Source organism: Lonchura striata, chromosome 6 (genome assembly GCF_050655825.1).
Source record: "Lonchura striata isolate lonStrDom1 chromosome 6, ASM5065582v1, whole genome shotgun sequence".
NCBI lineage: Eukaryota > Metazoa > Chordata > Aves > Passeriformes > Estrildidae > Lonchura > Lonchura striata.
In genome coordinates this window covers 27258746-27284478 of record NC_140708.1, presented here as the reverse complement: position 1 = coordinate 27284478, position 25733 = coordinate 27258746, and the positions used below count along the sequence as shown (strand labels likewise).

Here is a 25733-nt window from a genome sequence, read left to right as displayed (position 1 = left end):
ACACTACCCCTCACCTGCCCCATGTCAGAGCTGCATGCTCAGGCTCCTGTGGGCCCCCAAGACACAGCTCTGCTCCCTGCCAGGGGCAGCTGCTGGTGTGGAGCAGGCTTGATGCACAGTCAGCCTTCTCAGGCAGGATAACATCTTCTCACCAAGGGTTTCCATTGCATTACATGATTAATTAGCTGATTAACAAGATGTTGTTGCAGCAGAATCTGTTCTCTGGATTCCAGCTCAGGTGAACACCATCCTCTGTGCTAATAAAACTCTTCTGTTCTGTGCAGGCATGTACTCATTTAAGCAACAACATGCAAATGAAGAACAATAGAGTGAGTAAGCTAGAGCTCCCAAATAAATTAGCTACAGCCTTCTCTAGGTCTCGTCTCCAAGGAGAGAAAGGAAAGCAGAAAGACAGATAGCTCTGCTGGGTCTAGAGCCTCAGGTTACAGGGGTTGGTGTCTCAGAAGGTGACTACTGCCTGTCTCCCCCTGTCCTGCTCTCAGGGGAGGGGAAGGCATCAGGCCCATGCTGCAGGTAGCAGAGAAAGATGGTGTAGCTCACAAGGTGCTGCTGCAGAAGGCTGTCCTGTAGGCCAGGCTGTGAGCTGCCTTCTGGCAGGATGAGCAGCAGCACCTCAACATGGTCCTGGGGCCTCAAGAGTCCCTCTGAGAGCCCTGGGTGGGAAAGCACAAAGGAACAGCATTCCTGAAAAGGCAGGACCAGTATCAGTACAAGAGCTCCTCCTCTATCCCAGGCTTTTAAAACAATCTCAGGAAAAAAAAAAACCAAAACCAACAAGCATAAGAAAGCCACAAAACTGGATTTGCAGCCTCCAGAAAGAAGCCTGCAGTAAGAGGCTGAACAACCACAATCCCTTTAGCTTATTACAGAATTGAGAAGCATTGCAATTCCAGCATGTAAGCTGGCACAATAGGAAATTACAAAGGCTGAAGCCTTTTTAATATGAAAGAGGAAGGGAAAGCCAGCTAACCTGGCTAACAAAGAACACATGTTCTTTGCAGTGCAAGCAATGGGACCTGTATCCACTACTCCCAGCCAAGCACCATTTTTTGCACTCAGCGTAGAAGTAGCTGAGCAAAACCTGATGCTCAGGCCAATGTGACAAGGCTGAGCAGCTAAAAAGTTTCAGATTACTTGTGCTGCTCAGGTCTAGCTGGCAGGAAGTAGCCAGAGAAAAGGGCTTCTTTCAGCTCTCAAAGGCAAGAGAAATGGCAAGGCACAGAGGTTTGCTGTAGCAGTTTCCAGCCAGTTTGAAGAAATTTGCAGCCAAGTGCTCTTGCCTTGCCATCAGGCATGGCTGATATGGGAAAAGTGTCCAGTGGTCAAATGGCAGTCACTTTCCACACGGCACAGATTCCCTGGCCACAGTTTTGGGCAGAAGAACCTGCCAAGGAATTTGGTAAAGAAAGCTGGTTATAAGAACTTCAGCCTTTCTGGCTTTGTTCTATGGCCAGCTCCACATCTCAGCCCCACTGCACATAAGCCCTGCTGCTCTGTGCCACAGTGCTGCTTCTAGCAGCCTCCAGGCAAGCCCAATGTGGGAGAGAGAGCTCTGGCCCCAAGTCCAGGCTGATGCTGGTGTGAGTCCTGTGGGATGCAGCCCTGCAGCGGCAGGAGGACCCGCTGCACGTGGACAGAACGCACAGCACAGTTATACAAGATCTGAAGGGAAGGAGAGGAGGAATCTGGGCTGAGTAAGAACAGAGGATATTTATCAATACAGAGAATTCTTTACATATTACTTGCTCTCACACACGCACACCCATGCCTGTACCAGGCACAGAAGGGTCATTAGTCCATAATACATCAAAGCAGCTTCCCAGGGAGTCTCAAACAAATGGAGGTCACCTTCAAGAGGACCCCCGGCTGTTCCACTAAGACGATGCTGTGTCTTTGGGTAGGGCAGGTCGAACAGCTGAGTGTCCTCAGGAGCGCTGGGACTTCAGTCGGTTCCTGCGGCCGGCCTTGGCCCCGCGCTGGGCTCCCTTCATCAGGCCCTTGAACTGGCCCTGCATTTTCGCCCGCTTCCTGGAGGGAGCAAGGAGCAGGAAGCTGTTTTGGTGCAGGCACTGGGCACACTTAATGCACGGGGGTGCTGCTCCAGACTCCGCAAGGAGTGGCACAGCAGATGACAGGGCGCTCCCAAACCCACCAAGAAAACCCTAACAAAATGCAGGATCAAACCCGTTCCCACCCCTGTGCCCTTCCTGGTTAGCCTCACCTTCTGTTGAGTTTAGCTCGGTTCAGGGGGATGTAGGCATAGGGGTCGAGCTGGCCCTTCTTCTTCACATCACCTTTACCTTTCTGTGGGAGATAGTAAGATGAGAGAAGATGCAGCACTAGGGAAGATGCATGTGTCCCCTTCCAGTGCAACCCTGCCACCCGGCTATCCCAAACACTGTGTTGCAGTGAGATGCCAACTGAGCACACTGCCCTGGGAGCTGATTTCCCACCAACATGATGCTACAGACACCTGCTTTGAGCAGTGAGCAGGAACTGTCCACAGCAAGGACAGAACAGGAACTTGGAAATGGGCTGGCAGTGTTCACAAATACTGTTTGGCAACTCCTCTTGGAGCAGAGATCCCCTCCAACCTTGGTGCTACAGGACCAGATTCCCAACAAAAATGGTGCTTCCTGCCCCAGCAAAGTCCAAGCATCCCCACAGAAAAACCCTGCAACCCCATGGGTCCCTCACCTTGGATCTATACTCTGCACCGAAGGCTGGCTCCTTGTTCAGTGGCCGATGGATCCCAGAGCCTCCAGCTGGAAAAGAGAATATGTGTTGGAAGGGGGTCTTGGGCCTCCACCTGCCCACTTCTAGGCTGTGGAAGCTGTTCCTGTTTTTTGTCTCCAGCTCTTAGTGTCAGGACAGCAAAAAGGTGGCTATTTCCTACAAGTAAAATCTCTGGAGAAATGTGTAGAGAACTGTTTGAAATTAATGAAGGCAAATGCACCTGAGGAGAAATAACCCCAAGCACCAGTTCAAACTGGGAGCCAACCTGCTGGAAATCAGCTGTGCAGGGAAGGACCTGGGGATCCTGTAGAAAACAAGTTGTTCATGAGTCAGCAGTGTCCTTGTGGCCAAGAAAGCCAATGGTGTCCTGGGGTGCATTAGGAAGAGCACTGCCAGCAGGTCAAGGAAAGGGATCCTGCCCCTCTAACTCAGCCCAAGTGAGGATGCAGCTGGAATATTGTGTCCAGTTCTGGGCTCATAGTGCAAGAGACACATGGAGCTCATGGAGCTGTTCCAGTGAAGGATTAAGGGACTGGAGCATCTCTCTTATGAGGAAAGGCTGAGAGCTGGGACTGTTCAGACCAGAAAAGAGGCACCTAAAAGGGGACATCATCAATGTCTGTAAGTATCTGAAGGGAGGGTGTCAAGAGGATAGCACCAGGCTCTGCTCGCTGCTGTTGGGCAATAGGACAAGAGGCAATGGCAGAAACTGATGCACAGGAAGTTCCACCTGAACATGAGAAGAACTTCTTTGCTGTGTGGGTGACTGTGTAGTGGAACAGACTGCCTAGAGAGGCATTCTGGAGCCTTCTACAATGGAGATATTCAGGAACCATCTGCATGCAATCATGTGCCATGTGCTCTGGGATGACACTGTTTGAGCAGGGAGGTTGGACCAGATGATACACTGATCCCCTCCAGTCTTACCCAGTCTGTGATCCTGTGATTTTTGCTTCAGCTGTGCTGCAGCAGCACCCATCCCTTGTACAAGATAGGCACATGGTTCTGGTCCTCTGGGGAGCCCCAGACTGGGCACAGGCAGAGGACTTACCTCTATACTGAGAACAGGTTCCAGCCTCAACTTCCTCATCGTCTGGCTCCTCTCTGAACCGACGCTTCTGACTTTTCTTCTGCAGAAAAAGACAGCAGGAACCTGCAGCTGGCTTGTCCTTACAGTTCTGCCTCCCATTGACCCCCAACCTCCTGCTTCCTCCCATGGGCACTGAAAAATTTTCCAGACAGCACATCCCTATCCCAGACAACTTCCTGCACCCCTCCAAGCAGCTGGCAATTGCCTGGTGTCCCCACCAGACTCTGGGGCAGAGCTGCAGCTGCCATGGCACAGGCAGTGGTTTGGCAAGGATGAGTTCCCCCAGCAACTCCTCAGGACCACGAGCCCCATACTCACACTGCGGAGCCCCACATCTTGCAGCACATCTGCCATCTCCTCATCTGCTCCTGTGGTACAGGATAAGAAGATCAGTGTGTGATGAGGGCATGGGAAAGCCCTGGTACTGTGCTAGCCCCTGGAGGGTGTGGCAGTAGCAGGGTGCCTCTGGCTGAATCAGCACCCTCCTGATGTAGGTGACTGCTTCCCCTGGGCAGTGGCCCAGAAGAGAGCCAGTCGGTATGACACAAGGCCACACCAATTCCTGCCACTTCCACCCACATCCTCCCAAGACCCCACATGCAGGTGTCATGATGAAAACCATTCAGAGACCTAGAGCAAGTCTAGAGTGGCCCTTGTTAGCCCAGGTAGTACCTTTGGTTTCATCATCCAGCTCCTCTTCCTCTTCATGGATGATCAGGCGTCCATCCTCAGACATCTGGAAATCATGGCTCACTCCTCTGGACCGCTTGGGGCCTGGCTTGGTGGCTGCTCACAGAGAAATGGGTCAGGGCCTGGAGAAGGATCCAATTCTGGGGGCAGCAACCCCCAGGGCCCCTGTGCATTGCAGCAGCCCTTGCCCCATCCACCCCACCATAGCCCCATCTGAAGCTCCACTCCTTACCCAGCACCCGCTGGGACACATTAGGGTCCAGGAAGTTGAGGGGCTCATCATCTTCCCCTTCCTTCAGCCATGCCTGGCCCTTCTGCCGTGCTTGCTTCCTCCACTCCTTGCTACGATGCCGTTCCTCCTCTTCCTCCTCCTCATCCTCTGAGTCAGCCAGGATCTCCTCCATACTGGTCAAAAGGTGGAGAGGATGATGGAAAATGGATTAAGGCCGGGGGTGCACCCTGCCCCACAATGAAGAGCAGTCCTGGAGATGTCTCTAACATCTCTAGAAGCACCAGCTGAGCAGATACAGTGCCAAGCCCCCTGTGGGGGCTGCTCCTTCACCCTGAGCCTGACTTCACCTGTCTCCTCTGGGCTGTGGTGGTGGTGCCTCCTCCTCATCCATATCCGCAGCTGCCTTCTTCAGGGCACGCTGCTTGCGGCTCCGGGATTCTGCCTTGCGGATGTTCACCAGCACCTTATGGTACTCGGCTGGCAGCAGCCCCTTCACCAGCTCAAAGCTGAGGAAACACACAGGGAGCAGTCAGCACCCACCTTCTCTGCACTGCTTCCCAGAGAGCTCCCTCACCACTCCAGGAGACCCTGACTTACCCAAACTTGCGGATAAACTTGATGAAGAGGTTCCGCAGTTTCATACGGAAGTGGCGTCTCATGTCATCTGAAAGGTTCCCCACAGCCTCCAGCTGAAAGGACAGAGACCCTCAAGACCAAAGCACACCTGCCTTGGGTGCCCAGCCTCCCAACCTTTATCTGCATGGCCACCTTGTTCACCCTGGTACTATCTCTCCACACCTGCCCCAGGTAAGGCCATGGGGAGGTGTCCATTCCTGGCAGTGCTAGCTCACAGGGCTTTTCAGGCACATCTATACCAGGATTCAGGAAAGGAGCCTCCTCACTGCTGTCTCAGTCTGACACCAAGGTCATTTCCTTGGCTTCCAGGCAGAGTGCAGCTGGAGATGCTCCTGTCTACCCAAAGCAAACACAACTCTGCCCCACCACCCTCCTCAAGGCACCCCATGCATGATCTCACCATCGTCTGGACATGCTTGGCCAGGAGCTTGGTGTCCACCAGCAGCAGTGTGACCTTCAGGAATCCCAGGGCTGCCTTGACCACATCCCGTGTGCGGGAGGCCAGCAACAGGCAGATGTTCTGCAGGAGCTGCTCCACCACACTGAACTCCAGGTGATCTGCAACCATGGTGGGACTCAGCCACAGATGGCTTCCTCCTAGCACCCACCTTCACCACAGGGCTCTGCCTTGACCCCCAGCCCCCCTGCTCACCTTTGAACTCAAAGAACAGGCGGGTCAGTGCCAGCACGGTGCAGCTGATCATGGTGACTGAGCCAGTGAGCCCCACGTAGATCAGGAGCAGGAACCGCTGCAAAGCCTCTACAAGAGGGGGAGGACTCAGGGCCCGACTCACTCTGTCAAGCAGCATCCCTGGACCATTCCAGCAGAATGCTCGGCATGGGGCTGACCCCCCTGGGGCCAGAATGGCCATGGGGCTGAGCAAGTAGAATGGAAGCTCACCTTCAGGGGTGGGTCCAAAGCGGATAAAAGCATGGCCCATCTCCACGAGCAGCATGAACGCATTCTTGCGGGCCCCCACTGACACCTCCTTGGTGCATAGAATGACCTGGAGGAACACAGGCATGTCATCACTGCTGCTACTATGACAGCCAGAGCCAGCCAGTTCCTCCTAGGGACCATGCTCACCTCTGGGACCAGGGCAGTGACAAAAGGCTCGTGCTCTGCAGACAGCTGCTTCACAATGTGGAATAGGCATTTCAGCCGTGGCTGGGGAAAGAAACGGACCAGCACTGGTACACCCAGGGACACAGACCTGGTTAACCCTGCTGCCCACCCCATCCCTTCCCTTCCAGCAATGGCTGATCACCACCACCACAGCCCTTGCTCTCACCCTCTTGGCCGGGGATGCTGCGCTCTTGAGTGAGTCCAGCAGCGCTGCCTGCAGGTCCTGGAGGTGGGAATGGACGAAGGCCTGGCAGGGAGCGTGGGGAGCAGCACACACCTCCTCCAGCACACGATACGCCTTCTTCTGCATGCTGCGCTCTTTGCTCTGCAGGGACAGCCAACATGTTCCCACTGTCAAAGCAGCCCCTCACCATGGTGTCTGAAGGGACAACAGCACCCCACACCACCCAGCAGAGACCTAGCCCCCATAGCAGCTGCTCAGTCCCTAGAGTGTGGGTCCAAGCTGGCAGCAAGCAGAAGAAGCCCCACTGCAGCCCCAGCACCTCTAGGGCTGGGGATCAACTCACCTGGAGGGAAGGCTGGATGGTACGGTACAAGGAATCCAGGGACTGCTCATCAGCATAGGGTGCCATTGCCACTACCAGATCCAGGATGGAGAGTCTGCAGCAGAGAAGGACACACAGCTGCAGCTGTTAACTGTGGCATCACAGCTCAACCAAGCTGGGACGCCAGCTGCGAGTCATATCAAGTACACAATGGTGGCAAAGTCCACACAGGACAATGCCCTAGGGCTGCTCACCAGGAGCACGCCAGGAGCTTTACCCATTAGCATCAGCTCCCAGGTGTTACCTGGCAAACTCAGAGCTCTCAGGACTGGTCAGCTTTGCACTGGCTTTCTCCAGGAATCCACACACCATCTGCAAGGCAGGCACAGAGAGCAGGATCAGAACTGATTGAAGCAAGTGCTTTTATAAGAGTTTGCAATCCACCTGGCAAACAACTTGCTAAAGGACTTTGTGGAGACCAGAAGCACCAGTGAGTCCAAAAAGACCTGGACAAATTCACAAAGAGCTTGTGCATGATGGGCGAGATGTGACTGCAAGACTGGGAAATCCCAGACGATGGGCTAGAGAAGTCTCCCTGCCTATGAGGGCAGGAAGGGCTGCTCTCTGGTCAAACCTTCCTTCCTGACCTCTTCGATAGGCCTGCACCAAAGCCCCATCAAACTGAGTCTGGCTGGGAGATGCTGGCCTGAGCCAGGACAGCTTGCCCCAGTGTCCCATAGGCCCCTCACCTGAGGATCCGTGATGGTCAGGTAAGCACGGACAGTGTCCAGCACAGAGCGGCGCTGAGCACTTGTGCCCCCACCCTCCTCAGGTTGGCTGTACACGTTGAACAGGATGGGCAGGAAATTTTTGGCAAAGCGACCCACTTCTGCCCGCTCTTCATCTAGGGAAAGGATGACAGGGGGCTAAAGATCAGCATTTGCCCTCCTGTAGCTGGAGGAACCCACCACAAGGACCTGGTTCCCCCTAACCTGTCTCGCAGCCTTTGTGGATGAGGGTGCGCAAGGCCTGGCACACAGTGGGGCGGAGATCTGGGCGCTCACTGATGGCCATGCCCAGGGTGCGGGCCAGCCCCTTGAAGGCCCCCAGCACATCTGTGGGACGGGTGCAGAAGCCAGGAAGCAGAGTCCAGACCTGGAAGGCAAAGGAAACAATGGGAGGCCACAGTCTTTGCTCAAGTCACTGCTCCCTAGCCTGGTACCACGGGAACCCTATGGCAAAGCTCCCAGGCACTGGTTGTTACCTGCCACTGCAGTGTGTCATAGATCTTGGCTTCCACACTCTTCCCAGCCTGGGTAAACTCCTGGGCTGCAGAAGAGAAAGAGATGAGCGGGACAGAAAACACTGCAAAACCTTGCTCCACCCCAAGGCAGAGAAGGGAGGTCCCACAGAACACCCTGGATTGCTGAGACCTCTAACATGCTGCTCTCCTCACCTCTGGTTTTCAGGGCAGCTGCCAAAGGCAAGAAGTAACTGGTGAAGAAGCCAAGCCGTGCTCCCTGCACGTTGTCCCGCAGCACTGGCAGGAGCCAGCTGCGGGGGAAATCCAGCGTCTCCCTGGGGAGACAAGGCATAGGTCAGGAGGGTGTGGGGCACTGCCAGCATCAGCCCCTGGGCACAGGGCACTTTCACCTAGCCCCAAAGCTGGGCACAGGTAGGCTTATCAGCCACACCTGCAGCACTGCATGGGGACTGAACCGGAACATAACAGCTGCAAAGCTGCTACCCCATGAATGTACTCACTCCTTGCCATTGATCTCCAGGGGCACAGCTTCCAGTAACACCTCGGGACCCATGGTGCTCACAGCAGCCCCCACTGCCTGGTCCACTTCAGCAGTGTAGGGAAAGTGTGGGGAGAGACGCAGGTCACACAAGGACTGGAGACACTGCAGGAACAGGGCAGGACAGTCACAGAACAGCCGTGTGCACAGGTCTGGCACATATCACTCTGCCTGCCCAGGGATGCCAGCTGCTCTGCACATCCCTGTGCTGAGTGTCCCAGAGCTGTGCATGCTCTGGCCACACACAGACAACAGAGCAGGGCAAACAGCATGGCCCTGCTTCAGATGGAGGGGGCAACACAGACCAGACAGCAGTGCAGCCACCCCACCAGCCTCTATGGATGAATCTGTGCTCCTTCATCCTGTGCTCACCTTCCTCATGATGGGATGGCACTGCTTTCCACATGTCTCAAAGAAAACCTCCAACACTCGCAGAACTTCATCCCATGCTGCATGGAAACGGTATGTCAGCCCTTCCTCCACTGATCTGAGGAGAAGAATGAAGGTGGTCACACTGGGAGTATTGAGGGTGCCCAAGAGGCCTCCTAGACCCCACTGAGGACTGGGCAGAGGCTGGTCAAAGCTCAGCCAGACCCATGGGCAGCCCCTCTCACATCACTGCTCCTCACCGGAACATCTTGCACAGGTAGGCAGCAGGGGCTGGGGCAGATGCAGACACAGTGCCCATATCATCCATGTGGGGAGCAACACACTCACTCAGGAGAGTCTGCAAGGGCAAACAGGGAAGAAATGGGACAGCTGTTGGATCACAGAACCTCCAGCCTCACAGGCACAGAGGGGCATACCACTCACTGTCAAGCCCCAAGCCCCATGGCAGAGCCCCCCACAAGGCCCAGGGTACCCAAGCAGGGAGAGGTGTCTGAGTGTGGTACCTCCAGGGTCTGTGCTGCTGCTGACACCACCTGGGAGTGTGGGGAGAGGAAGCAGTTCATGGCAGCAGAGAAGAGCCGGGGTAGGTGAGCCCAGCACAGGTCCTTCTGCAGCCTAGAGAGGAAAGAAAGGCTAGATTAGAGACCAAGCAGCCACCTCTCCCCTCCCCCAGCCACGGCCCCTGTCTGCACCTGCCCAGGTTGACGTGTGCCCGCTCCATGGTGGACAGCCAGGTCAGCAGTGGTTGCAGGTCACTTGTGCTGGGCACGTAGTCGTAGAGAGCCTGCAGAAGCAGAAAGCTGGGTACCTGCTGAGCAACTGCCAGCTCTGTCCCTCCCCACACTGGTAGCCCACACTCACAGTGATGATCTGGGCATTGAGCTCAGCTGGCAGGCAGGCCACGCTGGCCTGGGCGCTGAAGAGGCTGTGGAAAGCTTGCATGGCACACGCTGTCACCAGCTGCAAAGGACATGGTGTCAGGAGAGGGGGCTCTGCTTTGAACCCACTGTCCCCCTATTCCAAAGCAGGCTCTGCCCTGGAAAACCCATCACTATTGCAACTATGCTGTGTCTGCATAGCCTCCCTCTTCCACAACAGTCAGGCCAGAAAGCTGTCCTGGGCTCTTTTCCATTTGCATCCTGCATTTCCAGGCTCCCAATTGACAGCTGAGATAATTTGATCCCTTTAAGAGCGTAGCCCATGGGAAAGGGTCTGCCCTTGTCCTCCCTGGAGCAAGAACACTCACCACATGGCTGAGGGTCATGACTCGGAGCAAGGTCTCACAGCAGGTCTTCACCACAGCTGCAGGGAAGCAGGGCAGCACATCCCGCAACAGGGCAAGGACATGCAGGGTGGTGGTGGCCTCCTTGGCACCTACAAGAGCAGAGCAACCTCTGAGCCTGTGGGACACTACAGCAAAGCCCCCGTGACAGCAGTGGGGCTGACCCACAGAACTAGGGTGAACACTCCCCTAACTTCTGGGAAAGCACCAGAAGGGCTGAGGAGGCTTCAAAACACCAGAAGTGCCCCAAAGATATCTCATTCCCTCCCCAGCAATCCAGTGTGCTGCAATCTCCCCTCTTCCCTCTAAGTCCTTACTCTCCCACAGTGGCAGAATTCCCCACATGCAGCTACAGACCCCATGCTCCAGTGCCCCACACCTCCAGCTTTTTCAATCTCCTGCACACAGAACTTGGCGGTGGAGGGTGCTGCAGGGTGATGCTCAGGGGCTGCATCACCAAACATGAACTCGCTGCCCCTCAGGACAGAGCACACGCCATACTGCGCTGCTTTCCGCACCTGGGGGAAAAGAACCCAGCTGAGTAGAAACTACAGACCCAGGCGTACAGAAACAAACCCCCAAAGCAGTACCATCTCCTGCCAGAAGCACTGGGCTCTCACCTTGGGCTTGGTATGAACACAAAAGCTCAACAAGCCATGATAGACCTGCAGGGTGACAGGGTAGCTCCAGGCTGCCAAATCTTGCTTCCGTAGCAGTGTGGCCAGGCAAGAGAGGACCTATGACAGGGGAGCAGCAGGGGCATTAGCATCACCCCACAGAGACATCTTCCTTTCCTGCAAGGGCCGCAGGCCAAGCACCCAGCACCACCCTACAGCAGCAGCCTTGACCCCAGCACTCAGCAGACCCCAAGCAGAGCTGACATGGCTGGCTGCCTCTTGGCTACTCACCCATCGCAGGGCAGACGTGGAGCTGCTGCAGGCTTGTGAGGACACAATACTCATGAAGGCTTTTGAGGCATCTGAGAACTTCTTAATAAGAACTGGGCTCGGGACCCTGCCAGAAGGGGACATATCAGTAGGATGAGGAGCAGACAGCTAGTAGCCGTCACAAAGGGGACTGCATCACCAGCTCACCCCAGCTGGATTTCTTTCCCAGCATGGGAAGGTAGGACAGCACCAATCCCTTTTCCATGCTCTCTCTGCTTCTCTGCAAAGTACTCACCGCTTCAGGACAAGGTTAAGCAGGTAGGCAACAGCAGACAGTGATTCAGGGGACTCCACTGCCTCCAGCGTGGTCATCTGAGAACAGAAGGTGGCTAAGCAATGGGGTGGAGGGGGTCACACCACACCAGCCCTTCCCCAACCCCTGGGGAGGGGGAAAAGAAACCAGGAGCAGCCCAACAGCATCTCTGCTGAACAAAGCCACTTGGGCTACAAGCACAGCACCTTTCTCTATCCCTCCTCAGAGCCCACCCATGCTGCCAGCAGCAGCTCCCCCCACGCCTCTTCCACATAACCAGCACTCACCAGCGCAGCAAAGTATTCTGTCTCACTCTCCTTGCCCCCTCGGGAGCGGATCACCTCTGTCACAGCTGCCAGCACGGCACAGATCTGTGAACAGCCAGCAAAACAGCTCAGCATCTTTTAGCCTCGCAGCCAGGGGCCATCCCCACCAGATCCCCCCCTTCCCCAGCCCTGCTCCTGTCCGTACCTCTTTGTGAGCAGCAGAGTTGGATTCCCAGAAGCGCTGCACCTTGCTGAAGGTGATGTTAGTGCAGTCGCTCAGCCCACTCAGAAAGGTGCCAGAGGACTTCTCTGTGGCAGCCTCTTCAGCACTGTCCTCCTCCATACGGAGCTGAGCACTGTCACTCGCCCGCTCCGGACGCAAGGACCCCGACTGCAGCTCATTGTGCAGCTTCACTGCATCCACCGTCAAGTTACTTTTCTCTCCTGGGGTGAGAGATGTGTCAGAACTGTGAAGTCACATTGCTCCACCATTCACCCCGAAATTGCCATATTCCCCTCCCTGCCAGACTGGCGTGGCCGGAGCTCATATCCAGCATGTGGAATACAGGTGCTGCTTTGCCCCAAAGGGCAAAAGCACATTAATAACTGTAAAGACCTCCTCATTCCTGTACAAAAAAACAGAGCACAGTCCAGTCATCTCTGATGGAAGACAGCACCATGCTCACACAAATGTCTGCCGGTGTGCCAAGGCTTTAACACTGAGGTGCTTCTTGTACTCAGCCCTATTTATCTCCTTCCACCTGAAGCCCTAGCAACCAGACAGCCAGGACAGATGCTGTATATTCCTCTGAGTCCCAGACATCAGCCTGCAGCCAACATCTGCATGAGAAAGATTTCCTTGGCCAAGAGCAGCCGGTGTTCTCACAGTGCCTGGCACACTTTGGTTTCCCTCTCCCATCATAAGGCCGGCTAAATGTTAGTTTGTCACGCTCCTCACCACACCAGACACCACAGCAGCACTCAGAAGTATGGCCATGGGTTTTGGGGGACTCGCAGGGCGACAGGAACTGCAGCATGCAGCGGCTCATTCCGCTTCTGAGGCCTGGTATCACTACGAGGTTAACTCCTTACGCCGTGGCCTCGGTCAGCGGCTCCGCTCTCACCGCTGCCCCAGCCGCAGCTCTCGGAGGCTCTCGCCCCACAGCCCTCGGCGCCTCTGCGCCCCTCCGGGAAGCGCTGGGCACAGGACAGGAGCTGCTCGCCCTGGCGCCCTACCGCCCCGCCCGCCCCTGCCCTTACCCGCCGGCCGGCTGCAGAAGCGGCTGCGGGCAGCCAGACGATGCTGGCGGGTCTCGGGGTTGGAGTCGCTGCTGTGGCCCTTCCGCCAACGCTTCAGCTTGGCCGCGGCTCCCGAGCGGAGCCTCCCGCTCCGCGCCATGCTGGGCCCGGCTCCACGTGCGGCCGCGCCCAGCGCCCCCTTTCCGCTTCCGGCGCCGGCCGCCATCTTCAGTGAGGGCAGCCGTCAGGGAAGGCCGAGGGGGCGAGAAGCGGTGTCGGGGAAGCTTAGCGGGGTCGTGCCCAATCGGGGCAGAGATGGGAGACCCGAAGGGCCCCGGGGCAGCCACCAGACATCCCCATGCCCAAGCCGCGGCCCTGTGAAACTCTTCAGACCAAGCCCGCAGCCCGGGGCGAGGAGTCACGTCTTACGTATTACTGCGCACCGTGACGTCACGGTGACGCCACGCCCTGAAGGTCGCACCGCCCTTCGCGGCCGCGCCATGTGGTACGTGCGCCTCCGCCTGGCGTGCGCTCGGCGCATGCGCTTGCCCCGGCGGCGGCGCGCGGGGCGGGGCGGGGCCGAGCGGGGGCGTCAGTCGCGCGCGGCAGCGGCGCGAGCAGCAGCCCCGGTCCCGCCGCGCGCCCGGTCCCGCCGCCCGCCATGGCCGCCGCCTACCGGCTCGTCCTCGTCCGCCACGGCGAGAGCGCCTGGAACCTCGAGAACCGCTTCAGCGGGTGGTACGACGCCGACCTCAGCCCCGCCGGGCAGCAGGAGGCACGGCGCGGTGGCGAGGCCCTCCGAGGTACCGGTGGACGAGGGAGGGGATGCCGGCCAAGAGCGGGGTCGCGGGGGACGGGGGGAAAGGACGCGGCCTAGTGCGGCCCCGTCGAGCCTAACGGGGGCTGGTTCGGGGCTCTCCAGTGCCGGGCGAGGGCCTCCAGTGCCGGGTCGGGGGTTCGGTGCCGCTGGGAGAGCCGTAGGTACCGCAGTATGTTGGTTTTTCGGTACCGGTCGCGTCCTGGCCGCTACCGTTTTCTGTAAAGATGAGGACGCGACCGGTACCGGTGCGGTGAGGCCGCCGCCCTTGCCCTTTCACCGGTTGCATAAGGCCAGGCACTCACCTTCCCGGGCTTCCCCCGCCTCCCCCTCTCCTCGTATATCCTAGATGCCGGCTATGAGTTCGACATCTGCTTCACCTCGGTACAAAAACGGGCGATCCGTACTCTCTGGACCGTCCTGGATGCCATTGATCAGATGTGGCTACCCGTTATCCGGACCTGGCGTTTAAATGAGAGGCACTATGGAGCTCTCACGGGTTTGAACAAGGCTGAGACAGCAGCGAAGCATGGTGAGGCGCAGGTCAAGATCTGGAGGCGCTCCTATGACATCCCTCCACCTCCCATGCAGTCTGACCACCCCTTCTACAGCACTATTGCAAAGGTAAGACCTATTGCTCTTTGATTGCCTTGTTAAGAGTCTCTTAAAAGTCACTTGCACTAAAGCCTGGCTTCCTGTATAAGGTCTTCTGTGTCTCTGTTGCGTTATCTGAGGCTGTTGTGCATGGTGCTGGTAGACTTTAGGCTGAGTTTATCTTGCTTCTTCCGTGTGGAGTTGAACCCCTGGGCATCACACAGCAGAGTCAAAGTGGAGGGCACAGTATCTCTGTTAATCATTAGTGCCATTCATGGATGTGTGATCTGGTTTCTTTGCCCAGAGAGGCAATGTATGACTTTTCCCAGGTGGGCTCATGGCCCTGACTGTGGCCCATTGCAGCCCCAGACTGCAAAGACACTTCTTTGCTTCCAAGCCTGGCTTTGCTTATGTGTAGTGGGGCCTCAGGTAGAGAATCTGGGGGAGAGACAAAATCTTGCTACCATCTTCCCACACTGGATGGGGGGCACTGGGCTGCTGTGTGAGCATGGTCGTTCTCCCAGGATCGCCGCTACGCCGACCTGACAGAGGACCAGCTGCCAACATGCGAGAGCTTGAAGGACACCATTGCCCGGGCTCTGCCTTTTTGGAATGAGGAAATCGTCCCACAGATCAAAGAGGGCAAACGAGTCCTTATTGCTGCTCATGGCAATAGCCTGCGTGGGATTGTCAAGCACCTGGAAGGTAGGTCACCCCTGCATCCCAGGGACCCCTCCTTCCCCATCTGGCACTGTGGGAAGGTCTGAGAGTGACAGCACTGCTGTGTTTGCAGGCATGTCAGAAGAGGCCATCATGGAGCTGAACCTGCCCACTGGCATCCCCATTGTCTACGAACTGGACAAGAACCTGAAACCTGTCAAGCCCATGCAGTTCCTGGGGGATGAGGAGACCGTGCGCAAGGCCATGGAGGCCGTTGCTGCTCAGGGCAAGGCCAAGAAGTGAGGGCAGGCAGCAGACCAGCACGTAGTAGAGCCCCCTGCCATCCCCCACCCCTCTGTTCACACCCCCACAGTTGTAGGAACTCGGAGCTGTGAAGCTGGAGGCACTCCCCTCGGTTAGGCCCGTTCCCTCAGACTAGGCTCCCCTCTGCAGATAGCCTGGGGGCTCCGGGGTGAGGGCTGGACATGGAGGTCTGGTGTGAAAGGGAGCCCTGTCTCTACCAGGCAGCGACCCCACACCTGTCCATGCTGTGATCCCAACCCTCAGACCCTGTCTGCAGAGGGACAGGCCAAGCAATCCCTTACCATGCCAGGCTCTTCCTTTGCTTTGCATCCCTGGCAGCTCTCGTCACCTGTTTACTGTAGTTTTGTCACTTGATTTAGTCCTCCTGGGAGCAGTGTGGCAAGTGCAGTGCCAGCAGTGACCAATGTGGGTACCCCCTCCCCTTGTGGGTGTGTGGCACAGTGACTGGGATGCCGCTGGAAGGGTTGTGTTTTGGTGCACGTGGTGCAGCACCCCAGGGTAGTACTCATGACTCTGGGCCCAGCTCTGCCAGCCCCTGCTTTAACTATACTGCCTTCAGACAAGGGTGAGGGAGGGAGCCTGTTGCCTGGAGGTCTGTGTCTGCAACATGCTTCCCCCAGCTGCTGCCCATCCTCGTCCTGCTGGTGAAGCAGGTGCTGTTGTGTCCCATCCCTCACATGTGTACGTGGCCTGTCACTGTGGCCTCCCCCCTGCCGGTGTCGTGAGCCTGGGCTTGCACAGGGTCAGTGTAACTGTCCAACCATAGCAGCCGTCTTGTTCCAGTTCAATAAAGGAGTAATGCGCAATAAGGAAGTGTCCTTGTGTCTCTGGGCCATGTGGGCTCCCTGCTGCCAGCACGTGCACAAGGCAGCAATCCCTGCTGGGCACAGACAGGAGGGTGCAGAAGCTGTGCCAGGCTCAAGGAGCAAAGCTCAGCTCTGCAATCTCTGCCCAAGAGGGTGACACCCTGCCATGCTCTGGTTTTTGGTCTGTGTGTACCACACCCTTGTTCCATAGGGCAGGGCAAGCATGTGTGGCCTGAGGAGATGAGATACGTCCCCAGGCTATTCTCAGCCACGGCCCACACTGGTTAGTGGTGAGCTGAGACAGGCTCTGCACCAGGCTTGACTCCTGTGTGGGGAAACCAACCTGGTGAGGAGTGCCCAACACAGCTGCAGCCTGGGGCTCTGTGCTGTTGGCGTCACTGCAGCAAAGTCACTCCATCACTCCCCTTCACCAGCAGTGAAAATGTGCTTCCTTCTGCCCCTGCTGCTGTGGAAGCTGTTCCCTCACCTGCTGTGCTGTGGGAGCCAGACCAGAGTGCATGGATAGCCCTGGCTCCCCCACTTACTGTAAAGAACGAAGCAGGAAGCTCTCAAAAAAAATTTATTATCCACAAGTAGCAAACCCATCCTGCCAGTGGAGGCCTGGCTGAACCTGTGAAGGAGGTGGGAGCCCAGGGGCTGCTCTGGCTCCACAGCCACAGTGCTGCAGCCCCCTGCCCCCCTCAGCTGTTACGTCTGCAGGAACTGGGGCTGCACCCGGGCCACCTTACGGAACTCCTTGGTGTGTGTCCGTGGGCACTGCATCTCACACCAGCTGATGGGCACCATCTGCACCCCTGGGCACGTAATGTCAGACTTGCTCTTTCCCAAAGTTGCATTCCTCCATATGGAGAGGGAGGCAGCTGCATCAGCTGCCCCCAAGGCAGGAATGAGGCAGAACTGTTTCAGCCCAGTCCCTGTCTCTGTCCCTGTCCTGCCCTTACCTGCCTCGCTGCGTGCCACCACCACACCCAGCTCGTTCTCTGCTGTGCTCAGCAGGTAGTTGGACTGTGCATCCCCCAGGGAGATCTGGTTGGACAGGGGTTAAGGGACACACTTCCACAAGGGAGCTTGAGCCAACACGGTGTCCCTGAGGAGGAAGGATACAACTTTGGCCAGGACGATGTCACTGGGGCGGAAGCTCTTGTACACTTCTACCTGCACAGGAGAGAGCAGGCAATGCCACACAGCGCCAGGGTGCTGTCAGTGGGGGGACAGGGCCCCCACAAGCAGGAACTGGAGGGCAATGGGTGTACAACAGCAACTGGCAGTGGCTCACTGACCTTATCCTTCTCTGTGGCTCGGATATCTTCTCTCCTGAAAAAGGAGATGGAGGGATCTGAGTGCCAATGAGCAAAGACAACTCAACCGCCTGTGGCAGAAGCTGCCTCAGCCTTCCTGGGTGCTCACCAGGACGCGCTGGACACCAGCCCAGTGCTCAGGGCAGAGTTCCAGCTCAGGGCAGCCAGCTGCACTGCCCACAACAGCCTTCCTCCCCCTGAAGGGTGGGGAATCCTAACCTTTTCCCTACCGTATGGTGCCCCGGAAGGTGGATTTCAGCGGCGTGGAGCCAACATACAGGATGTGGACCTTGGCAAAGCGAGAGTTAATACTGCAGACCTGCATGTAGGAAAAGGGGAATCAGTGGTCCAGGCAGGGAAAGGGCAGGGAGCAGGCAGGGCTGCATGGGGAGCTCAGGTCTCACTTGGCCTCCTCCTCCCCGCTGTGACCAAGCAACGGTGGGACACCTGGCAGCAAGCCAGGTGAGGATGATTATATTTGTGCAATTCGAGGCACCAGAATAAGGCTGAGACCTGCAGTGATCTCAGTCCCTCTCCCTCCACTAGGAATGTAAGGAAACTAATCCCTGGTCCATGTCATCCTTTCTACAAGCTGCTTGAGGCACTGACCTGCATACTCCCTGTCCCAGGAAGGAGTTATGGAAGGAGAGCAAAGAAAATCCTCCCCTCAAGCCCACCTCAGTCTCAGGGCAGGTGTCCCTCATGCCAATACCCACTTGGTGAGTGAGAAACTCAAGGGAGCCCCTGGGCTGCCCCTGCCCTGGTGGGAGTTGTACAGAAGGCACTAAGAAGCCCAGGGACTCCTCACTCCACCCTATCCGTGTGCAGGAACAAAGCTCAGTATGAGACAGAGTCGAGGCCCATGCAGTTTGTCAACGCAGTGCTCCAGCGCCCCACCTTGCATGTCACCACAGCCCCCACGTTGGGCAGGAGCTGGGACTTGCTGTCTCTCACCACCGACACCACGGGCAGCTGCAGGGCAAGACACGAGCGTCAGCACAGGGCACAGCTTGTGCACAGAACCACCGGCCGAACCCCATCGGAGTCCAACTCCCTGCCGCAGCCCAGTCTCCAGAGAGGCCGTGCAGCCTGGGTGCACAGCACGCAGCCCCGGGGAGGAGCAGCCGTGCCGCGGCCGCGCTCACCTCGTTGTCCTCGTTCTTCCTCTCCAGGCAGCCAGCCAGCGAAGAGAAGATGAAGCCATGGCGAGTGTAGGTCCCGCTGCCAGCCGTGGCCTCCTCCGTGCTGCACAGCCGCTCACCTGCGACACAGCGGCTCAGGGGCTGCCGGGGACCGGCCCGCTCCGGCACAGCTCCCGCTCCCAGCCGGCCGAGTGCGGCGCATCCCCGGGACAAGCCCCTCCGCACTGCCTCGTCCCTACTCCTCTCCTAGCCCACTGCGCTCCCTTTCCGGGCGGTAGCATCCCCAGTCCCGGGAGCCCGGACAGCGCCGGGCCGCACTCACCGGGGACGCAGTACCGCGCGGGCGGCGCCATGCCCGCGGCCGACAACGCTTCACCAGCAAGCCCTCATCCTATTGGTTCTGGACGTCAATTCTGCGCTGTAAGCGTCGCGGCTATTGGTTCTCGCCTAGCCGACCTGAGGCATGCTGGGGGCTGTAGTCCGGCGGCGGCAGACGGAGCTCCCGGCGTGCCGCGCGCGGGCGCTGCCCGTGGGCCGGCGGGGCCCGGGCATGGCGGCGGCGGGCGCGGGCCCAGGTCGGCGGCGCCGGGGCCTTGCGAGGGGCTGCGGGCTTGTCGGGGCTGCGGCTGCCGCGGGGCTGGGCGGCGATACAGAGGGGCTGCGGGGCGAGGAGCGCGGGGGCCGGGAGGCGATGGGGATGCTGCGTGTGCTGTGCGGCCGGAGCCGGGAAGCGGTGCGGTCTGTGGCTGGGGGCAGCGGGGGGATGCTGCGGGCTGTGACGGGGCTGGAGGCGGTGCGGCTGCCGGCGTGGGCAGCCTTTGAGGATGGGGCTAAACACCGGGATGTCCTGGCTCTGGACAGAGAAGTGGGGCTGGATGCTGCTGAAGCGGGGGAGCGGGCGCTGTGCAGCCACCGGAGGGTGCCACAGGGCTGCGCCGGGGGGCCTGGACCTGGCGGGGGAAGGCCTCGCCTTTGCCCGGGGTGGGGCCAAATCCGAGGATCCCCACCCCTCGGTGTGATGTTGCCAGTGCTCCTGTCTGTGCTGGTTGCTGTCCCGTTCCCATGGGCTCGGTGCCGCGCCGTGAGCAGGGCGAGGGGTGGATCCCAGGGCCCGGCTGGGCAGGAGAAAGTTGCGTGGCTCTGCTGGAGCCTCGTGTCTGTGCTTACGCTGCTGTCTTCAGGCAGGTGCCTGGGGACAGCGGGTCTTGCTCTGGAGCGGGCTCCTGCCTCCCCTGTGGGTTCCCTGCCCAGCAGCTGCCGCTGCTGTAGGTGAGGAAGTTTCTCTGTGGGACAGGAAAGTGCTGTGTCTTTGGAGGAAAGGGTTGACCTCAACAGCTGCTTCTGGCTGCTGTGATTTGTCTTTTACCACACTGACAAAACGGGGACGTGTGCCATCCAAAGGCTGAACGGCAGGAAGTTGTTGCTCTATTTTGCACCTGCTGAGCTTCAAGGAAAAGCTCTTGGCATACAAAAGGGGAAATGTGGAGAAGAGGGTGATGCAGATGTTTGCATATCCCACCTCTGCCATACCAGGGCAGGAGCCATGTCTGTGACCTGGAATGGGCTGCTGGGTGTGGGGTCCTCATGTCCAGTAGATCCCAACTTTGGGGTCAACCCCACACTCCTCAGGCCCAGGGTGGAGGAGAGCCCTGGCTTCTTTGGGCAGCCCATGTGGATGGTGCAGTTTCTGCCCTCACCCTCCCTGCTGCTCCCCAGGGGCTGTGTTGGTGGGCACCTCAGCGCAGTGGGACGATCCCTGCTGGAGGCACCCTGAGCTCTGGCACCGGTGCCTGGCACCAGACCAAGGCAAGTGCTTGGCCCAAGCTCAGAACGTGCCTTGGCAGGACCCCGGGGCAGCCTCGCTGCTTAATATTGATGGGTATTGCCTGCACAGAGGCCTGGGGGCCCCAGCCCTGCAGATCGTTTTCCCATGTGCTGGGCCAGATCAGGTTCCTCGTCACTCCCAGCAAAGCTCTCAGGCAGGACAAGGGGCTCAGCGGGCAGGGGAGCACTGGCCCGGGGCTGTCCCTGGGCCTCTCATTTGCTAGTGTGTGGTACTGTTCAATGATTCAGGCAAGGAGAAAGAGGAAATGTTGGGACTCTTGGAGTGAGGCTGTGAGGTTGGGAAGGTGGCCTCTACCAGCTTGGTCCAGAAGTTGAGGTGAAGGGAAGTAGCATCCTTCACTTTAAGGAGGGGCTAGGGGAGGAGGGGTAATCCTGTACTGTCTCCTCCACATTTTCCTTGTGTGGATTCCCCTGTTCATGAACATGTTGGGAAGGGCTGAAATCATCTCTGGAAATGGCCCAGCATCCTGGATGTTCATGCCTTCTCTGGTTTCCTCTGAGTCAGACTCTCCGTGTCGCTCCCCCGGCCCCCTCCCCGCTGGGAAAGACGAGATGGGACCAGAGAGCACCTGAGCCCAGATGCTGAGGGGCCTGTGCCCCCTGCTCCGTGCAAAGAGACATCCCGGCGACAGCGGCCCCGCAGCCTGCAGGAGCCTGGGCTCAGCTTCTCCAGCTCGGCATCCTTGTCGGTTCAGGGAGCTGCACTACCGGCATCAGCACGGCCGGGAGGGGAAGCCCTTCCCGAGGCACAGCCAGGCAGCAGGGTGCCCTGCCCACGCCGAGCTCCTGTCCCCCCAGGCGTGGTGTGGCGGGGATGAGGAGCCGGCAGCGGATGTTCGCCGCGGTGATGCGCCTGCTCCTCAAGTGCCTGCGGCTGGGGCGGCGGCGGCGGTTCAAGCTGGTGCGGCAGGTGGAGCAGCTGTGGCACTACGGGCACCTCTGCCTCCGCTCCCTGCTCTACAACTCCTTCACCAATGGCGACGTGGTGCTTGACTCCCTCTTCGAGCCGGTCTACTGGCTGGTGGACCACGTCACCCGATGGTTTGGTGTGGTGAGTTCCCCTCATGGGGCAGGGTACACGTGGTGCTGGGGCAGCGGGCTCAGGGCTGCCTGTCCTTCGGGCAGGAAGTGAGCTGCAGCCTTAGTGTGCGGTTCAGATTGGTTTCCTCTGGCTCTGTCCTGCCCGTGCCTCTTCCCAGGCAGCAAGGGGCAGGCTCTGCCCACTCCAGTGATATCTCTGTCGAGGCAGGATGGGAATGAATAGACTTGACTCAGAAGGCTGCTGAGAGTAAAACTCCGATTTATTCAAAATACGCTGCTCTTTTATACAGAGCTTCGCAATGATCAAATCCATTGGTTCTGAAGTGAAAACAACCTACAGCATTGGTGCAAAGTGCTTGATGCACAGTGATAGAACTATAAACAGTGTGAAAAACAAGAGAGATAAAGGATTATTTACATTCTTTCCCAGGCTTTTTGCCTGGCCAGAAACTCTCAGTTTCTTTCTTTGACTGAATCTGAGACCCACACAGTGACCCAGGTCCCTTTTCTGTAGGTGTTTGTGGCACTGGTGATTGGGCTGACGAGCTCTATTGTGGCCATCGTGTACATCTGTCTGCTGCCCCTCATCCTGCAGACCTACACACCTGCCTGGATATGCTGGCACCTCGCCTATGGACACTGGAACCTCATCATGATTGTCTTCCACTACTACATGGCTATCACCACTTCACCTGGGCACCCACCACAGGTGAGGCACCAAGTGAGCTATGGATGGTCACTGGGAACAGCCTGATAATGTTGTTGCAGGATGCCTCTAATCTGGGAAGCTAGGCTGGGCAGTGCAGAGTGGGGAGGCAGCGGGGTGGCACAGAGGAGAGCAGGAGTTTGAGATGCAGGGTTTAAGATGTGCAAATCTCTTCTGACCTGTGCACAGGCCAAGAACGACCTCACTGGCGTGTCCATCTGCAGAAAATGCATTGCCCCTAAGCCAGCTCGCACCCATCACTGCAGCATCTGCAACAGGTAGGGCACCTTCCCTCTGCCCAGGGCAGCCTTTGGAACCCTGTTCCTCACCCCCTGCCCCAGTGTGAGACAGGGGCCCTTCTCCTCTGCGCTGCCACCTCCTTGCCCTGTCGCTTGTAGCCTGCAGGGCTGGGGGGTGCCTGTCCCCTCCCAAACACACCACTTGCACTGGCTCTGACACTGGCACTGGTCTCTTCTCTCCCAGGTGTGTGCTGAAGATGGACCACCACTGCCGTATCCTTCTGCAGTACTAACCAGTGGCACACTCCTGGGGGGAGCCAGCATTGCTTCTCCCTTCTCTCCCAGTCCCTTCTGTTGAGGAGACAGCCAGCATAGGAATGGGTGTTGGGAGCAGGGCGCAGAAGAACTGCCCTGGTCCCTGGGTTGGGTTTGGACCCATGGTCTGTCACAGTTATGTACCTTTAACCCCAGAGGCAGCCTGGCTAAACAACTGTGTGGGACACTACAACCACCGCTACTTCTTCTCCTTCTGCTTTTTCATGACCATGGGCTGCATTTACTGCAGCATCAGCGGCTGGGAGATGTTCCGGGATGCCTACGCAGCCATTGAGGTGAGCAGCCTCTCCTGCCATGCGCCAAGACTGCCTGGCTTCCCCAGGCTGAACTTGCAGAGCAAGGCTGGGCCAGGCCCAGCCATATAGTGACTTTGCTTTCCCTCTTCCTCCTCCTGCAAGGCCCCCAGCTGCTATGGTCCTAGGGGGGTGCGAGGGGAAGGGCCCCTGTCCCACTCCTCTGAGACACATAACTGGTGCCCTGTTTTCCATCCCCCTAGAGAATGAAACTGCTTGAGAAGGAGAGACTGCAGGTGGCTGCCAACCAGGTGGGACATCCCTGCCCCCCAGCTTCTCCAGGCAGTGTGGAGCAGAGCTGCCGTGCAGGCTGGGTCCTGCTTGGGGCTCTGTTCTCAAGGAGCACCCTACATCGGAACCAGCCCCTGTGTTCATCTCACATGTCAGAGAGCTGGGGCTGGTCAGGCAGCTCTGCTATGGACAATGCCTCCAGCAGCTTGGGGTCTGCCTCTCTGCACCCAGCTTCCAGGGGCTTGGGTTGGTGACAGCTTCTTGGCATGTGCTGCTCAGGCCATGGTCTCCTGGTGAATCTGCAGCACTGCATACACATCTCTCCATGACCCCCAGCTGCAGTGTCCTGACCAGGCCCATGGCTGCTCCCTGCCCCCTTACCTCCAGCCCCCTGTTCCTCACACCTATGCCAGCTCTGATTGTCTGTCTGTGTCTCATGGCTGTCCCAGGTTGCCTCCCCCTCACTGTGGTTGTTGCATTAGTTCCAGCTGCAATCCTTTCTTGCTGTCCAAGCTCTGCAGCACAGAGTGGCGCAGAAATCCTTGTCTGGCTTCAAGTTGTAAAGAAGTTTGGGTAATCCTCCCCATCTGGTCTTTTTTCAGACATACTACCAGACCCCACCACCCACCTTCTCCTTCCGCCAGAGAGCTTTCCACAAGAGCGTGGTCTACCTCTGGGTCCTGTGCAGGTGAGGGGGCCCAGGGGCTGGGGAAAACAGTGAAGCCTGTGACATTGCTCGCCATCTACCTGCCTGTAGCTGGGCTTGTTCCCTCTAGCACAGATGCTGCTGCCCTGCCAGCCTTTGGGCCACAGAGAAGGAGAGATTTTGTCTGTCACAGGAGATTAGATGAGCTGACCCAATTACATGGCTGTGGGTGCAGGGAGGCAGCCTCAGCCCCCCACCAGCTGCAGGACCAGGGAAGGAAGGCCTGTGTTCCACCTGCTGTCCCTTGTCATCCCCAGCTCGGTTGCACTGGCCCTGGGTGCCCTCACGCTGTGGCACGCTGCCCTCATTACTCGTGGGGAAACGAGCATCGAACGCCACATCAACAGAAAGGAGAGGCAGAGACTGCAGAAGAAAGGCAAGGTGAGCATAGCCCATGGCACGGGGGCTGGCTGGGGCAGAGCCAGACGTGATGTGCCTCTCCCTGTACTGCAGGTCTTCAGGAACCCCTACAGTTACGGCAGCTGGGATAACTGGAAGGTGTTCCTGGGTGTGGCTGTGCCAAGGTAAAATCCTGGGGAAGCCCCTGCCTGAGAAGGTGGTGGCTCAGCAGCTCTTGGGGTTGTATGGACAACAGGGGCTGTCTTTGGGCTGCTGGGAGAGAGGACAGTGAACACTGATCCCACCACACTGCACTGCACTGGGCTTTGTAAGGTGTGGAAGACATGGTCATCATTGGCCCTGTCTGGTGACAAGGTGGCTTGCCCAGCACACCTTTGCCAAGAGAATCTGAGCTGAGGAGCTCAGCCATTGTGGCAGCTCAGGATATGGTTCCTCAGAGCTGAGAAGCACCAAGACTTGACCCTGTGGCTGTGGCCTCACTTTCCTCACAGGCACTGGCTCACCCGTGTCCTGCTGCCCTCTCCTCACCTGCCCCACGGGACAGGCCTGAGCTGGGACTTGCCTCCCTGTGTGACAGAGCAACGCGCACCACTCCTGGCAATCTGAGGCCCTGTGCTCTGGACATCCCTTCCCACAGGCAGGGGAGCGTGTGGGGGACCCACTCCACCACTGCAGCTTCCTTTGGCCAAAGTGCCTGGCAGAAGGCTGGCACATACCGCTGACTGGAGCCGGAGCCATGGGAAACTCTATGGACAGTGTTGGTGCCTGGACACCTGCCCTCTTGGCTCTTGGTGGCTGCAGGCAGCCCAGGGGCGAGGTGGCAGAGCTGCTGCTCCCAGCTCCAGCTGGATGGTGCTGCTCTCATTAGCACAGGTATGGGCCAGCATTGGCCCAGCTCAGCTCTCTGAAGGGTTGGGCACAGAGGATGGCACCCCCAAGTGCTCTCCAGGGAGTCTTTTTAAGACCATCTAGTAAATATTGTTTTTTTTTTAAGGGAGTCTGGTTTTGTTATCTTGTGGGGGACAAGGACTTCTGGGGATGGGAGAAGAGGGACAACAATGTCAGAAGAGGAGGAAGGGTCTATAACCAGCAGTATCT

At 58.0% G+C, this 25733-nt stretch overlaps 4 protein-coding genes across 17 annotated transcripts; 2 read left to right on the top strand and 2 right to left on the bottom strand.

Moving 5' to 3' along the window:
* Positions 1-1712: 1712 nt before the first annotated feature.
* On the bottom strand, positions 1713-13693 carry RRP12 (ribosomal RNA processing 12 homolog). Its single transcript, XM_021536397.4, has 34 exons — positions 13238-13693; positions 12183-12421; positions 11999-12082; positions 11694-11770; positions 11420-11525; positions 11132-11248; positions 10891-11029; positions 10476-10603; positions 10091-10189; positions 9922-10013; positions 9733-9844; positions 9469-9566; positions 9212-9326; positions 8802-8944; positions 8494-8615; positions 8302-8366; positions 8030-8192; positions 7787-7941; positions 7342-7409; positions 7059-7152; positions 6698-6856; positions 6493-6573; positions 6307-6412; positions 6058-6165; positions 5806-5963; positions 5367-5458; positions 5117-5275; positions 4770-4942; positions 4520-4633; positions 4166-4215; positions 3809-3887; positions 2719-2786; positions 2243-2325; positions 1713-2049 (listed from the first exon to the last, which is right to left on the bottom strand). Exons 1-34 carry the CDS (start codon positions 13440-13442, stop codon positions 1947-1949), a joined length of 3954 nt encoding a protein of 1317 aa, XP_021392072.3. The 5' UTR covers positions 13443-13693; the 3' UTR covers positions 1713-1946.
* A 117-nt stretch (positions 13694-13810) lies between these two features.
* Positions 13811-16420, top strand: PGAM1 (phosphoglycerate mutase 1). Its single transcript, XM_021536399.3, has 4 exons — positions 13811-14019; positions 14383-14657; positions 15152-15332; positions 15421-16420. The coding sequence occupies exons 1-4, from the start codon at positions 13878-13880 to the stop codon at positions 15588-15590; spliced, it is 768 nt and encodes a 255-aa protein (XP_021392074.1). The 5' UTR covers positions 13811-13877; the 3' UTR covers positions 15591-16420.
* A 564-nt stretch (positions 16421-16984) lies between these two features.
* On the bottom strand, positions 16985-19258 carry EXOSC1 (exosome component 1). 4 transcript variants are annotated; one of them, XM_031505264.3, is made up of 8 exons: positions 19201-19258; positions 18882-18997; positions 18634-18708; positions 17967-18055; positions 17719-17752; positions 17543-17593; positions 17380-17464; positions 16985-17276 (listed from the first exon to the last, which is right to left on the bottom strand). In XM_031505264.3, the coding sequence occupies exons 1-8, from the start codon at positions 19229-19231 to the stop codon at positions 17119-17121; spliced, it is 639 nt and encodes a 212-aa protein (XP_031361124.1). In that variant the 5' UTR covers positions 19232-19258; the 3' UTR covers positions 16985-17118. The 4 variants fall into 4 exon arrangements, with proteins under 4 accessions (XP_031361124.1, XP_021391918.1, XP_085438793.1 ...); XM_021536243.3 differs by having other exon boundaries at positions 16985-17232; XM_085582667.1 differs by lacking the exon at positions 17543-17593 and having other exon boundaries at positions 17380-17525.
* ZDHHC16 (zDHHC palmitoyltransferase 16) lies at positions 19215-25632 on the top strand. 11 transcript variants are annotated; one of them, XM_021536407.4, is made up of 11 exons: positions 19215-19453; positions 21522-21774; positions 22279-22473; positions 22660-22748; positions 22954-22982; positions 23187-23320; positions 23542-23589; positions 24172-24257; positions 24533-24656; positions 24729-24799; positions 25127-25632. In XM_021536407.4, exons 1-11 carry the CDS (start codon positions 19230-19232, stop codon positions 25239-25241), a joined length of 1368 nt encoding a protein of 455 aa, XP_021392082.2. In that variant the 5' UTR covers positions 19215-19229; the 3' UTR covers positions 25242-25632. The 11 variants fall into 11 exon arrangements, with proteins under 11 accessions (XP_021392082.2, XP_085438784.1, XP_021392079.2 ...); XM_085582662.1 differs by having other exon boundaries at positions 19401-19453; positions 21229-21774; XM_085582658.1 differs by lacking the exon at positions 23542-23589.
* The last annotated feature ends 101 nt before the right edge of the window (positions 25633-25733 follow it).

Coding starts and splice junctions, on each gene's coding strand:
- RRP12 (XM_021536397.4), bottom strand. CDS start 13,442: ATGGCGGCCGGCGCCGGAAGCGGAAAGGGGGCGCTGGGCGCGGCCGCA. Junction 12,422..13,237: donor CTTCTGCAGCCGGCCGGCGG/GTAAGGGCAGGG, acceptor CTCTCACCCCAG/GAGAGAAAAGTAACTTGACG. Junction 10,604..10,890: donor GGAGATTGAAAAAGCTGGAG/GTGTGGGGCACT, acceptor CTGCTCTTGTAG/GTGCCAAGGAGGCCACCACC.
- PGAM1 (XM_021536399.3), top strand. CDS start 13,878: ATGGCCGCCGCCTACCGGCTCGTCCTCGTCCGCCACGGCGAGAGCGCC. Junction 14,658..15,151: donor TCTACAGCACTATTGCAAAG/GTAAGACCTATT, acceptor TCGTTCTCCCAG/GATCGCCGCTACGCCGACCT. Junction 15,333..15,420: donor GATTGTCAAGCACCTGGAAG/GTAGGTCACCCC, acceptor CTGTGTTTGCAG/GCATGTCAGAAGAGGCCATC.
- ZDHHC16 (XM_021536404.3), top strand. CDS start 19,230: ATGCCCGCGGCCGACAACGCTTCACCAGCAAGCCCTCATCCTATTGGT. Junction 22,474..22,659: donor CACCTGGGCACCCACCACAG/GTGAGGCACCAA, acceptor ACCTGTGCACAG/GCCAAGAACGACCTCACTGG. Junction 23,590..24,171: donor TGCAGGTGGCTGCCAACCAG/GTGGGACATCCC, acceptor GTCTTTTTTCAG/ACATACTACCAGACCCCACC.
- EXOSC1 (XM_085582667.1), bottom strand. CDS start 19,231: ATGGCGCCGCCCGCGCGGTACTGCGTCCCCG. Junction 17,753..17,966: donor ACCTTCCGGGGCACCATACG/GTAGGGAAAAGG, acceptor CTCCTTTTTCAG/GAGAGAAGATATCCGAGCCA. Junction 17,526..17,718: donor GAGCCACAGAGAAGGATAAG/GTCAGTGAGCCA, acceptor CTTCCTCCTCAG/GGACACCGTGTTGGCTCAAG.